Source organism: Scomber japonicus, chromosome 19 (genome assembly GCF_027409825.1).
Source record: "Scomber japonicus isolate fScoJap1 chromosome 19, fScoJap1.pri, whole genome shotgun sequence".
NCBI lineage: Eukaryota > Metazoa > Chordata > Actinopteri > Scombriformes > Scombridae > Scomber > Scomber japonicus.
In genome coordinates, this window is record NC_070596.1 from 26,103,236 (window position 1) to 26,118,164 (window position 14,929).

General features: G+C 40.3%; 1 protein-coding gene across 1 annotated transcript in view; it reads right to left on the reverse strand.

Moving 5' to 3' along the window:
* Window positions 1–484: 484 nt before the first annotated feature.
* cwc27 (CWC27 spliceosome associated cyclophilin) overlaps window positions 485–14,929 on the reverse strand; it is a 44,702-nt gene continuing 30,257 nt past the window's right edge. Inside the window, exons 12-14 of the mRNA XM_053340051.1 lie at window positions 8,582–8,691; window positions 8,368–8,477; window positions 485–1,029 (exon numbers count right to left, since the gene is read on the reverse strand). Of these exons, the coding sequence (XP_053196026.1) occupies window positions 867–1,029; window positions 8,368–8,477; window positions 8,582–8,691 (383 nt within the window). The 3' untranslated portion in view covers window positions 485–866. The remainder of the gene's footprint in view (window positions 1,030–8,367; window positions 8,478–8,581; window positions 8,692–14,929) is intronic.

Genomic DNA, 14,929 nt, shown 5'->3' on the forward strand with positions numbered 1-14,929 from the left:
AGGCGTACTATATATGCATTACATAAGAAACAGCATAACACTTGTCATTTATGGTGCAAAATGATGCCCCGAAATCTTAATTTACTGTTCACTATAGAGTAAAAGTTGTTTATTATATACAGATGTGCACAATTATTTAAAGCTGCAGTGATTACTCAATTATTTTGACAATTGATGAGTCATTTTGAGTCATTTATAAAGAGAAAAAGCAATAATAATCTGGTTCCAGATTCTTAAAAGTGAATATTTTCCAGTTTTTTTTTCATTTTCTGTGAATATTTGTGTGTTTTGGACTGTTGTTCAGAACAAAACAAGGCATTTTAGGTTTCATCCTAGGCTTTGGAAAACACTGATTCACGTTTTCCACCATTTTCTGACCCTTGACTAATCGATTATTGGAAAATAACAAGGAAAATAATAGTTAATAACATTTATTTAAGATTAAAATAGATAAAAACAGAATCAAAGACTCATTACAGCTTGTTAACAAAGGTAATTTATTTTCACGGCTCACATTTAATAAGCCTCTAGACAACAACAGGAACAAAATACAAAACTGCTTAGCAACAACACAACTAAATCATATCACGACTTTAAATCGTTATTCTTAATCTTGATGAGCAGCCGAGCGTTTGTCCGAGTCCAGCTGTTCCAACTGAAGAAGCTTTTCCGTCACAGATTACAGGGATGATATGCACTCGGGTCAGCATCCTCAATCCAGATGTTCCAGCCAGGAGACCGTTGAACAAAGCAGGTTTGAAGTAGGTGGAAAAGTGGGACAGGCGGGTTTTGCAGTATGACCAGGGCTCCTCGGTCACACGGCTTTTCGGCAGGGACCCCGACCTTTCGACCCCGGTGACCTCACCTCACCATTTGGCCTTCTTCTCCTTCATGATCTTCTTGCTCTCCTCTCTCCTGCGCTTGTTGACGGGGTTGCGCGGGTCGTAGATCTCGAATGTGTCCTCGTCCTGCATGTTGGCATCCTTGACTTTTCTGCTTTGCTCGTCAAACTGCAGAACATGGGCCATCCTAAATCAGACGGAGAGAGAGAGAGAGAGAGAGAGAGTTCAAAGAGGAGCAGCAAGACAATCCACTAAATCACCGCTCTGGAGAACTTTAAACTGGATGAAAGTCTCTTTGTGCTTCGTGCAAGAAAAAGGTGAAAAAATACAGAATTTGACGAATCATCTTTAATTATTGTGAATATTTTGAACTTTCTAACTTCATGAAACAGACACATTAAAAGACTTCAGCACTAAAATGATACACCAATTAATCACAAGGAGATGAAAACAAACCATTACAAGCATTAGTTTGCAGAACGGTTGCCACGGTAATGCTTAAAAGCTAAAATAAAGCAAGTTGATCCATTTCTTTTTTTTTCTCTAAGCTCTGTTACCATAACTGTAATTAAAACTCATTACCAAAGTTTCTGTGTAAACCTCTTAAACTCCAAACTAGATCTTTAGAAAACTAAGAGGCATTAACTTTATTTCAAGTTTTCTTTTGAGACTTAAAGTCAAAAATCAAAGTCAAAAATGTGTTTTTCTTCTTGTTCCTGTAGTTGCATGTTTAAGCTTTACTGATTAAGTGACTCAAATCTCTTCTTCTGTTCTTACACTTAATACTTTGAGTGCATAAGTGCGTTCACACTGAGAGGTATGGACAAATGCAGGACTACTTTTCAAACAGGAAGTGGCGGCCGAGCACGTTGTAACTAAGGTGAACGTCGCCTTATTATACAAATATAAATTATACATGTGTATTTTGCACTATACTGTTGTCACATATAAGCCTTCTTTCCTTCCCTCCCTTCTTCTTTCCTCCCTCCTTCCTTCCTTTTTTCTTTGCTTCCCCCTTTCTTTCCTCCTTCCTTCCCCCTTTCTTTCCTTCCTCCCTCCCTCCTTTCCTTCTTTCTTCCTCCATTCCTTCCTCCTTTCCTTCCTTCTTCCTCCCTTCCTTCCTCCTTTCTTTCTTTCCTTCCTTCCTCCATTCGCTCATTCGTCCATTCCCTCCTCCTTTCCTTCCTTCCTCCCTTCCTTCCCCCTTTCTTTCCTTCCTTCCTCCCTTCCGTCTTCCTCCTTCGCTTCCTTCTTCCTTCCTCCTTCCTTGACTCTAGGACAACAGGAGGGTTAAATGCTCCACTATGCTCACTAGTTAGCTGCTAACTTTATCTGCCATCAGCTTTCTTTACCTACAGAGGCTAAAAACAAGGCAGACTGGTGACATCCATCAAACGCTCCCACCCAGACTCAAACTACAGCACATTGTGATTACACAGCCGGCATCTCAGACCCCTCGACCACCAGGACGCCCTGCGGACAGCCAAAACATTTTGAGTGCTCTGGTGTTTTATGAGATACCGCCTCCGTTTACTGCAGCCTGTGAAGTTACCAACCTGCGTATCTATATCTCTGTCCAGCGTAGACTAAGCTAACATTCATACATCTGCATCAGTAACAATGAGCTCATTCATACAGAGCAGCCTTGTGTCAGAGCCTTTGAACTCTAAAGTTGATGATCAACAGGTCGGTCTTATCTGCTGGATTTCTCTGAGTGAGTAGAGCGTAGAGTAGAGACACTGAGCTTCAAACAGGTTGTATTTAAAGAATACACTGGATGTATATAATGTATATTTTAAAATATATTGTGTTTGTCTTTCTTTGCTCTGTGGTGTTACAGACAGATTTAACCCTCCTGTTGTCCTCAGGTCAAGGAAGGACAGAAGGAAGGAAGGAAGGAAGGAAGGAAGGAAGGGAGGAAGGAGGAATGGAGGAAAAGAGGAAGGAAGTAAGGACAGAAGGAAGGAAGACAAGAAGGGAGGAAGGAAAGGAGGAAGGAAAGAAACGAAGGAAGGAAGGAAGTGAGGAAGGAAGGAAGGATGGAAGGAAGGGAGGGAGGAAAGAAGGAAAGGAGGGAGGAAAGAAGGAAGGGATGGAGCAAGGAAGGAAGGAAGGGAGGGAGGAAAGAAGGAAGAAAGGAAGAGAGGGAGAAAAGGAGGAAGGGAGGGAGGAAGGAAGGAAGGAATGAAGAAAAGGAGGAAGGAGGGATGGAGGAAAAGAGGAAGGAAGTAAGGAGAGAAGGAAGGGAGGAAGGAAGACAAGAAGCGAGGAAGGAAAGGAGGAAGGAAAGAAAGGAAGGAAGGAAGGAAGTGAGGAAAGAAGTATAGAAGGAGGGGAAGAACGAAGGAAAAATTAAAGAAAGAGGGAGGAAAGAAGGAACAGTCTTTAATGCTTTGTCTTGTAGCTACAGTAGAAAACACATCAAATTATAATAATTATTGGTGTTGCTCAGCAGCAGCATCGTCAACCAACTAATCTAAAATAAACTGAGAGATTTAGAACAATCGGCTATTAAACAATTAGACTTATGACTTTTTATATCACAGGAATAAACAGATCCCAGTTGAGCCCCGGTTATGTTACAACCTGGAAAACGTCTTTAGGGATAATCAAGATTACCGTAATACTCTGTATATGAGGTAAGTACATTTGTTTCTTTGTTTTTGCTCTCTTTACAGCAGAGGAGTCAAACTCATTTTCATTCAAGGGCCACATACAGCACAATTTGATCTCATGTGGGCTGGATCATTAAAAGGAAGGAAGGAAGGAAGGAAGGAAGGAAGGAAGGAAAGAAGGAAGGAAGGAAAGAAAAGAAGGAGGCGAAGGAAAAGAATCTACCCTTCTTTTCGGGTAGATAGAAGGAAGGAAGGAAGGAAGGAAAAGAAGGGTAGATGGAAGGAAGGAAGGAAGGAAGGAAGGAAGGGAAGAAGAGTAGATGGAAGGAAGGAAGGAAAAGAAGACAGGATGGGAAGGAAGGAAGGAAGGAAGGAAGGACAGACGGAAGGAAGGAAAAAAGGAAGAAGGAAACTGGGCCGGATTGGACCTCTCGGCGGGCCGGTTCTGGCCCACGGGCCGCATGTTTGACACCCCTCCTTACAGCCTCCGTGTTTTAGCCACATTGTGAGTTTTGTTGCATACTTGATATTTAAGTGCTGATTACATAAGTGTGATGTTGCTTCTCTTATCCATAGACCTTTTTTTGGGCTGAAACAATAATGTATATATTTTAAATATTGTGTGATTGATGCCTCGTCTTACTGTGTTTAACATATCGTATGTGTCTACTCCTCATCTCTGTTGAGTTACTGTCAGATTTTAAAGCTTATTTTAATTGTGTTACTTGTTTTTACCTTATGGATGATTTCAGATATAGATATAAAAACTGCTGTTTTACATCTGCGATTGTCTTTTATGCTTATGCTGGAAAAGCGCTAAACACATCAAATTATTATAATTATTGGTTTTATTCAAGAGAGGGATTGTCAACCAACTAATCTAAGATAAACTGAGAGATTTAGAACAATCGGCTATTAAACAATTAGACTTATGACTTTTTATATCACAGGAATAAACAGATCCTGGACGAGCCCTCATTTATGTTACAACCTAGAAAACCTTGAGGGATATAAAGGAAATCAACATTCGTCAGCATAATCAGAGAAGATGACTGTAATACTGTGTGTGTGGAGTCAGTTAATTAGTTTCTTTGTTTTCTGCTCTCCTCAAAGTGTTTCAGCCACATTGTGAGCTTGGTTGCATACTTGGTGTTTAAGTTTGGTATTTAAAGGTTTGTGAGCGCTGATTACGCAATAGTTACATTTCTTCTCTTTTCTTATCAAACCCCTTATTTATACATTTTAAATATTTTGTGATATTTTGATGCCTTGTCTTACTGTGTTTAGCATGTGGTATGTGTCTTGCCCCCCTCCCCACTTCATCTTGAAGTTGAGTGCACAGTTTGGGGTGTGTTACTGCATCAGTGTGTGTGTGTGTGTGTGTGTGTGTGTGTGTGTGTGTGTGTGTGTGTGTGTGTGTGTGTGTGTGTGCGCTCTGCAGTCTCTCCTGTGTTCATTTGAAATCGGCAGGAGTTGTGACAGCTCATCTAGAATGTCATGGCTAGACTCTGGCAGACCCCGAGGACTCCTGCTGTGTGAGCGGGCCGCCTCTGATAATTTGTCTAGCAGTCTCAGTGATGACAGCCCGCCGGCCGTTACAGCCTCGGAGTCACACAGCTCTCCGAGACGTGATGTGGAAACCCAGCGTTTTCGGAGGCTTATCAAAACCACTCTGCGCTGCTGCTGCCGTGATGCGAGGAGGAGGAGGAGGGAGGAGGGAGGAGGGAGGAGGAAGGTGGGAGGAGGGAGGGAGGGAGGCTGCAGAAGACTTTCCCTGATTTATTTTTCTTGCTTTTTTTTTCTTAAACTCAAGTAAGGGGTGGGAATTAAGTAAAGGAGTACAGGAGGGGACGGTGAGAGCGACGGCGGACTCTTTGCATTGAGAATGTGTGCTTGTGTGTGTTTGAAGAAAGGAGGAGGAGGAGGAGGAGGAGGAGGAGGGAGAAGTGGGAGAGTCAGAATTTGTAGACACAGACACAGATGGAATAGTTTACCTCCTCTGGCCCAGACTTGACTTCCAATGTCTGACCTGTTGTAACCCACATTCTGTTTCGCAGTGCTCCTAGAGTGGCACAGACTTCCCACTGGTGTTTTTCTAGGACTGCTATGCTACTGCCCCTGTCCCTCCCCTCCCTCCCTCCTCGCCATACCTGGCGGGGGCGTCACAGTGAGGTGTCTACAGCCGGAGGAGAGGCTCCAAACGCCAGCCAAGGCTTCTCTCAAATTCATTAGGGCCCCCACACACACACACACACACAGAGAGAGAGAGAGAGAGAGAGGGAGAGAGAGACACACACACACACATATGCAGAGACAGACTGCACTTCAAGGGGGCTTCTCGAGACTAATAGCAACTACAGATTTTGTTATTCTAAAATCTCTCACACACAGACACTTTGCTCAAATTCAAACACATGGTATTCATTTCAAACCCCTACTCTGTGTAGTTAGACTTTGAGATCTTTGGTGAAAAACAGAATATGAGAGGAAAACACAGCGTCAGGGCTGATTTCCTGATGGCCAATCTTGGTGGCTGCGGGTTGAAATCCCAACGTGACAACACACACATGCGCAAAACTTGAACTTTCACACACATTTATCAGGATTTGAGGAGAGCGTTTTCTTTTAATATTCGGATCTGGCAGAGGTCAGGCTTATCGGTCCCGGTACAAAGAGACATTTCTGCATTTTACCTTCTTATTTACACTGTTTTACCTTCAGGCGTTCACCATGACGTCTATCAATAGGAATAACACACAATGTAAATCCGGCACAGGGCTAATGAAAAAGGCTCTCTCGTGCCAACTTGTCACGCTTGAACTTCACTGTCCACATAACAGCGTGTTTGCCAAACTACTTCTTAAAAACTCTCCAGGAGCTCTGAGGACTCTGGTGTGTTTCTAAGTGCTGCTGCTAACATTCGCTACCGTGAATAGCGGCCGGTGATTTAAAGCTTAGCGAGGCTGCTTACACGGCAGCTATTTCATCCTGTCTTTAGTAATCTAGTGTAGCCCTTTTTTTTTTTTTTCTTTTCCAGGGGGACGCAGTCATTTATGTGCTGTAAGTTTATCATAAAATACTGCCAAAAAAAAAAAAAAAATGTTCCACCGGTTTAGATTGGGATAGAATTACAGTAATTGCAGAAACAGTAACGAATATAAAGTATTAATAGACACAAGAATGAGAATTAAACATTAAAAGAACAGTTTTAACAGTCTGCATTCAGCTTATTTATCCATCTATCACCAAAATGCATTTTCTTTATCTATTATGTGAAGTTCAACTTGGTGTCAAGCTCATTAGAGTGCAGATTTCCTACGGACAGCTGCAGCCTTACAGTGAATCCAGGACTGTTGGTAAGCATCGAAAACACCTGTTCCTCTATAATAAATAATTTTAATTTGGAGTTATGATCACTTCCTGTTGCTCAGCCAGGAGTGGGCCATAGCACTTAATTTCTAGTTCAATATTTCTTCACAACATGGAGGAAAAAATGTTCTTGCCACTTGCTATAAAAAGTGAAAAAAAAGAGAGAGATGAGATTTAAAGCTACATTCATTAAGTTTTTATGGCAAATATGTCAAAAAAACTGACTATTTACACATCCAGCAGACAGGAAGCAGCCTTAGCAAGTCATGCCTCTGGACACCTGATGATATTCACTTTCTTTTTAGCTCAGTATTAGACCAGATAAATACTCCACTGTGTTCATCAGATGAGCTCTAACTGTATGAAAGCTGTTTGGTGCTGAGTAGTAGACCTGCTTTTATTAGACGATATATTGTCTCAGAAATAATCACGATAAATTATATTATTGTCATTTGAAGATCATTTTATACAGGGTTGGGTGATTATGGCAAAAATCAAAATCACCATTAATTGAACTTTTAACCTCGATTATGATTAATGAACCATTATCTCCACCCGTGATGAACAATTATGTATTTTCACAGTTTCTTTTGTTTTGTATTTTCCACTGCTGCCCTCACACATGAGAATCTTTAGGGAGTGAAAATAAAGATGTTTTAAGGTGTGACGCTGCGGTTAACCTTCCTTCCTTCCTCCCTTCCTCCCTTGACTGGAGGACAACAGGAGGGTTAAGGTGTGACTAAGCTGTGGTTAAAGATCATGGTTTGGGTTAAAATGATCACTGGAGACAAGTTTTCAAATTCCTTAAGGATATGGAACCTTTGTTGTCATGGCAACAGTGAACACCACCATTAATTGACATGAGCAAGATTAAGTCAATTAGAGTTTCTAAATGTCGGTTTCCATTATTTTTCGATTAATTGCCCAGCCCTAATTTTAAACCACTGATATAATGATAATTTGGATGTCACAGCAAACAACTATTTTCATTTGTTAGTCCCTCCATGTCCTCCATATACATCTCAGAGATTGTGGCTCCATCACAAACGTTCTCATATTACAGCCAAACAGCCGGCTTGTCGCGATACTTTTGTTGGATATATTGTCTCAGAAATAATTGCGATAAAGGATATTATTGTCATTTGAAGATCATTTTATACCACTGATATAATGATAATATAATAGTATAATAATGTAAAGGGAGGTGGGATTGTAGAGTGGGTGCTACTCTTCTGTAGAAACACAGACTGCTATTATGTTTGGGGACAGAGTTAATTACCTTTAATTCTTCTGCCGTCTCCACTCAGGACGAGCACAGTGAGGAATGGAGGACACTACTAGCTTAGCCAATGTGACATGAATAGACTCTTAGCTGCTAATGGGAAATGTGGCAATACTGAGGTTTAAAAAACTATCAAGGTCCATGTATCATATGATAAGTCCATATATAAGTCGATAACTTAATTATTGTTGCAGGCCTACTTTATAGCTAGTGTGATGTGGGTTTATCAGTCAGATTATCAGATTTCGGGCTCACTGACCATCCTTTGTCATCATCCTCTGCCAGCTCCTCCGCATCCTCCTCCTCTCCTGGACCATCGGTGATGGCCGACGACAGCTTGGACTTGAAGTTGTTGAGGAGTGCCATCGTCTTCCAGATAAAAAGACCAGATGTCGTTAAAGTCAAGAACACAATCTCCCATCTTAGTCTGCTGAAATGATTTACTGTTCATGTTCAGTAGTTGTTTTTTTTACCTGTTCTTCTCTGGTTGAGCCTTTCTTCTTTTTCTGTTTCCTCATGTCTTCGTACTTCTTTCGGCCCTCCAGATACTCCGCCACGGCCTCGTTGGCTGGTTTTTTACTCTCTGGAGAGACAAAAGAGACGTTACTACTAATATCAGGAAATCATTAAGTCCCTCCTGTAACCATCCTGCCTTCATCACTTAAAAAAAAACCAACAACTTGGCACATATCGGACAAAATATACACAGATATGGATATACCTTTAACCCTCCTGTTGTTCTCGAGTCAAGGAAGGAAGGGAGGAAGAAGAAAGGAAAGGAGGGAGGGAGGGAGGAAGAAGGAAGTAAGGAAGAAGAAAGGAAAGGAGGGAGGAAGGAAGGATGGAAGAAGGAAGGAAAGGAGGGAGGGAGGAAAGAAGGGATAAAGGAAAAGAGGAAGGGGGGAAGGAAGGAAAGAAGGACAGAGGAAAGAAGGAAGGGAGGAAGGAAGGAACGGTGAAAGATGAAAATGTTAGGATTGAGCCAAAATTGAAAGTAAGTTGATCGGACTTCCTGTTGTCGAGTTATACCATCAAATGTAACTCTTAACGATAACGCTGATCCTGGAGGGTTAAAAGTGTGTTTTTTCACATTTATGGTTGGAGAAGAGCAGACGTCATATTTTAGTGTCTGTACCATAGACTGTATAAAAGAAATGGACGTAACATCCGTGACGTCACCCATTGGTTTGTGGACTGCTGCTCGGAAGCCAATAGTTTCGAATCTAGGCAGCGCCATCTTGAAAATTTCAGGTGCATGCTGGGAAAAATAAAAACACGGATTCTACTTATATGGGCATGAGACGGGGCCATGGGCGGAGCGGGGAGGTTGCTATGGTTGCGAGGGCTGGATCTCGAGGACATTGGGCAATCAACCTGTCAATCAGGACGTAGCCACACCCTAATGCATACCCTGCTTTATCGTCAAATATAAAATCAGGGAGGCCAAAATGTCCCAAATGAACATCATACTGCATTGAAGAAGGCTTTAAACTAGCGATTGAGACCATAAACACATTTTGAAAACGTTTACTGAGGTTAGAAATCAAGTGAGAAGTTGGTGAATTCTCCATTGACTTGTATAGAGACGGTCGCCCCCTGGTGGCCTTTTGATAGAATGCAGTTCTAAGTTACTTTCGCGTTGGCCTCATTTCAGAGGACCAGAACTCCCCGCCTGGTCTGTACGGGAGAAATGTACAAATGAGTTTTTTCCTTTGTGATTTATTTTGTCACCCACTAAATTAAAAACAGCCTGTCACATTTATTAAGTTCTCTGATGCAACAAGTTGACAACATTTGGAGTGAGGAAATACCGAAGCTTCACAACATGTTCCTCCTGCACTTTGACTGATGAGCAGAACATGATCAGAGAGAAAAGATAAAAGGAAGTAAAGCTTGTCAGTTGCCGCCATACATGATCTGAGAACATGATAATAAGAGAGGTGAAGAGATGAGGCGACGGAGGGCAGAGTCTTCTCATCTCTGATTGACATGCTCTGCGTGAATCCACACCGCTGCTGCCAACCTTCACAGAGACGTAGAGCGAGGAGGCCGTAACCTAGTAACCTCTCACTTTATCTTCCTCAGTGATGACCTACATTACAGCTGCAACCTCATATACCCAAACCTTATGTAACTGATCACTAGCAGGCAAAGAAAGGCCCCCTTAATCCCAAACAGAGTCAGGATACAGGAGCTTCTTTCACTCGGTTACAGAAAGCTGCAGTTAAAGTCACATTTTAGGTGATTAATAGTTTTTATGCTCAAATAGAAAATGATATTTGAGGGTTTAGGAGTATGCATGAAGTGTGTGTGTAATTGGGTGGGTGAGGATGATATAATAACCTTTCATGACATTTGAATATGATTGTATGGAAGTTAGTGGTTGAGCAATTTAAGCAGTAATTTAATTTTGTAGAAGGAATGACGAATATGTTGAAAGGTTATCTGTATTGTGTCTTTGCTCACTTCAATATTAAAACAAATTCATACTTTTCATGAATTGCTTTCATAAATTTCAGTTTATATGTTTATAAATAAGAGAAAAAAGTTATTCTTTTAAACGAGTATGTCTGCTAAAGGAACTAAAGCTGCATAAATTAGTTAATTAATTTGTTAATCGACTGAGAATTAAATGGAAATGATCTTTTTCATTTCATTTCAAACTTTATGGAGACTCACAGATATATTGAGGTAGAAAACTCCCCAGTGACCCCACACACACACACAAACACACACACAGACACACACACACACACAGAGACACACAAACACATACACACACACACACACACACACACACACACACACACACACACACACACACAGACACACACACAGACACACACACACACACACAGAGACACACAAACACACACACACACACAGACACACACACACAGAGACACAGAGACACACACACACAGAGACACAGAGACACACACACACACACACACACACACACACACACACACACACACACACACACAAACACACAGACACACACAGAGACAAACACACACACACACACACACACTGCTGCATCTTACTATTTAGGCATCCATAGTTTATTTATCTGTAATATTTTCAAATTTTTCCTTTTTTTATGTCTGCTGCTGGGACGGGAATGCTTTTGTTGTATTTTTATGTGCGATGACAATAAGTATCAAGCAATTAAACATTACAACAAAGTGAGTCAGCTAAAAACAGGAGCAGCTGGAAATAAAATAAGATGATATTAAACATTTTAATTGCCTGAGGGATAAAAATGATTTTGATAATCAATAAACAGTTTGAGTCATTTTTAATCAGAAATCTACTGGTTTCAGCTTTTCTCTGTTACACAGTATAAACTGAATTTTTTTGACTTTTTGACAATTAGATGGACAATAAAGACCATAGCTGTGTTGCCAGGGCTGAAACTAATAGTAATATTTTCATTATTGATCAATCCTCTTATTTAAAAAAGTTGAAAAATGTATGCTATCATTTCTTAAATCACAAGGCAGCATCTTCAAATGTTGTGTTTTGTCCAATCAACCAATAAAAATCCTAAATGTACATCTTACTATCATGCAAGACACAGAAAAGCTTCACATTCTCACATTTCAGAGGCTATAATGACCACATATTTAGTATTTTTGTAGCATGATTATTCAATTATTAAAATAGTTGCTGATTCATTTTATGTTGACCCACTAATTCATTAATGGACTGATGATTACAGCTCTACTTTGAGGTGTGGGGGACTGTGGTTGTGTAATTTTCATTATTCCGTAGCGTTTTATAGACTAAAACAATTAACAATGAATCTTTACTTGCAGCTTTAAAAGGAACATGAAGAAGTGGAGTAAACTACAGCAGCAGACTGGAGCTACACATAAAGAGGTAGGAGAGGTATGATCTGTGTATTAAATGCAGACGGGGCCGAGTGAAGGATTATTTTCCACCTAAGCGTCGTCGTCCTCCTCCTCTGCAGGATGCGTGAAATAGTCTCTCATGGTGAATCAAAGGAGGGACAATCAGCATGCTGACATCGGTGTCTCATGCAGTCAATGTGCTTCTGTAAATCTCTCCGCTCAGACGCACACAGGCTGTGAAGTCACAGAGTGGCAGACAGTGAGCACAGTCTGCTGGCTGGTGGAGGCCTCTTTCCACAACAAAATGTGATGTCACACACACACACACAGAAAAACACACACACACACACACACACACACAGGCACAACACCGCCCGCCCCGAGATGGCATCACCTCACCTCACCGGCCGAGCTGAGCCGAGCTGCTTCTGACTGGACGCTCTGACACATTCAGCTGCACAAAATAAATGATGTAACAGAGAAAACACTGAAAGTCGACTGCATGTCATTTAGTAAGAGCGGCGAAGTTACGAGTTTCTCTTAATGTGCATTTATTATTTATTTAAAAAAAAACAAAAAAACCTTTTATCGTGACTCACAACAGGAAACACAAGGAGAGAAATATAAAGTTGGTGACTAACCCAAAAAGTTACCCGACCTGCACCACCAGCTATACACTCTGCCTCTGAAAATGTTATTAGGAGAAAAATATGTAATTTTCGGTGAGTAATAAATAAAAAAGAAGGAATCTTGGATAGGTCATGTTTCATGTTTTGATGTGGGCGTTGATTAATCGCTGTTATTGACAGTTTGCTCAGCCCACCTCCGGGACTGAATGAGTCAGACTTTTCAGACTTTCTGAATATATAGAAGAATATTTCTCCAGACACACACACACACACACACACACACACACACACACACACACACACACACACACACAGCTCTACTGGGTTTGTGACACTTAAAGGACCCTCACGCAGTATTTAAGTATGTTTAATGTTACTTGGTTATGATGCCTGCCCTGTTAGCATAATTTAGCTAAAGTAGCTAATGCAGAGTGTCTCAAATCTCGTGCTTTGAGGCATAAACTTAATATTTTGAGTGCATAAGTGTGTTCATACTAAGAAACAACTGTCAAAACAGTCAAAAAGTTGAGTGTGGAACTGTAGACACTTCTCGCTCTCAACGGTCGCCATCTTGGCTCCGTAGCAGAAGGGGAGGAAACACTTTTCAAACAGGAAATAGTGGCTGAAAAGACGAATATTTCTCACACACACACACGCGCGCGCACACACACACACACACACACACACACACACACACACACACACACACACACACACACACACACACACACACACACACACACACACACACACACACACACACACACACACAGCTCTACTGGGTTTGTGACACTTAAGGGACCCTCACGCAGTATTTAAGTGTGTTTAATGTAACTTGATTATGATGCCTGCCCTGTTAGCATAATTTAGCTAAAGTAGCTAATGCAGAGTGTCTCAAATCTCGTGCTTTGAGGCATAAACTTAATATTTTAAGTGCATAAGTGTGTTCATAGTAAGAAATATGAACAAACGCATCACTATGAATACCCAGATGGTGCACTGTAACTATGGATACTTCTCGCTCTCAACGGTCGCCATCTTGGCTCCATAGCAGAAGGGGAGGGACTAATTTTCAAACAGGAAATAGTGGCTGAGGACGCTGTAATTATGGTGAACGTTGCTGCTTTATACAAGTCACACATTCTTTCATCCTTTTCAGCTTCTACAAGTCAAGGCTTTCTCTTAATACCTGACAAACTAAGACTAAGACTAAGACTAAATAAAAACTAAACTGAAACTAGTCAATTCCTTCAAAATAAAACTAAACTAAAACTAGTCAATTCCTTCAAAATAAAACCAAACTAACAACTAGTCAATTCCTCAAAATAAAACTAAACTAAAAAGTAGTCAATTCCTTCAAAATAAAACCAAACTAAAACTAGTCAATTCCTTCAAAATAAAACTAAACTAAAACTAGTCAATTCCTTCAAAATAAAACCAAACTAAAACTAGTCAATTCCTTCAAAATAAAACTAAACTAAAACTAGTCAATTCCTTCAAAATAAAACCAAACTAAAACTAGTCAATTCCTTCAAAATAAAACTAAACTAAAACTAGTCAATTCCTTCAAAATAAAACCAAACTAAATAACTTGTTAAACTCACTAAAACTAAACTGAAAAAAGCAAACTGAAAAACTAAATAAAAATAAAAACTAGAGAAAGTTTCTAAACTATAATAACCCTGCTCCCAACATCAGATGAGATTTTTCTACTTTATTGATCCTTCTCAGGAAATGACTTGGTTACACATAAAACATAAAAACTCATCTCCAACTATCCACAGGAATAAAAAAAAACTACTAAAATAACCCAAAAATGTTCTAATATAAGCAGAATATACATGTAATAAATACTCAGTGTGCCCTGCAGTATCTAATCCACCCATCTTCATACACACTTTACGATTATGTCTTCTTTAATGTGCATAAAAACCAAATTGCATAAAGTTGCGGTTTTAAAGGAGGAGGTTTATGTGTGGGAAACGAGCCAATTGGAGCTAACCTGTTGCTGCCTGTAGTCGTATATTTAAGGGGACAGATAAAAATGTCAAACTGTTCCTTCAAATTAGGAAACTTTGGCTTCCTTTTCTTTCCTAATAAGTGAGCGTAAGGTCAAACCTGCAGTGTAAATAGTTTTAAAAAGTATTTCTCATTAATAAAAAATAAAGAAATTGAAATATTAAAAAAAAGCAAGTTCATAAAATGTATTATAAAGTATTTTAACCCTTTATAGGACACTATACTTAAGGAAGGAAGGAAGGAAGGAAGGACTGTGTTCTTTTCCTTCCTTCTTTCCTTCTCTCCATCCATCTTTCCTTCCTGTCTTCCCTCCTCC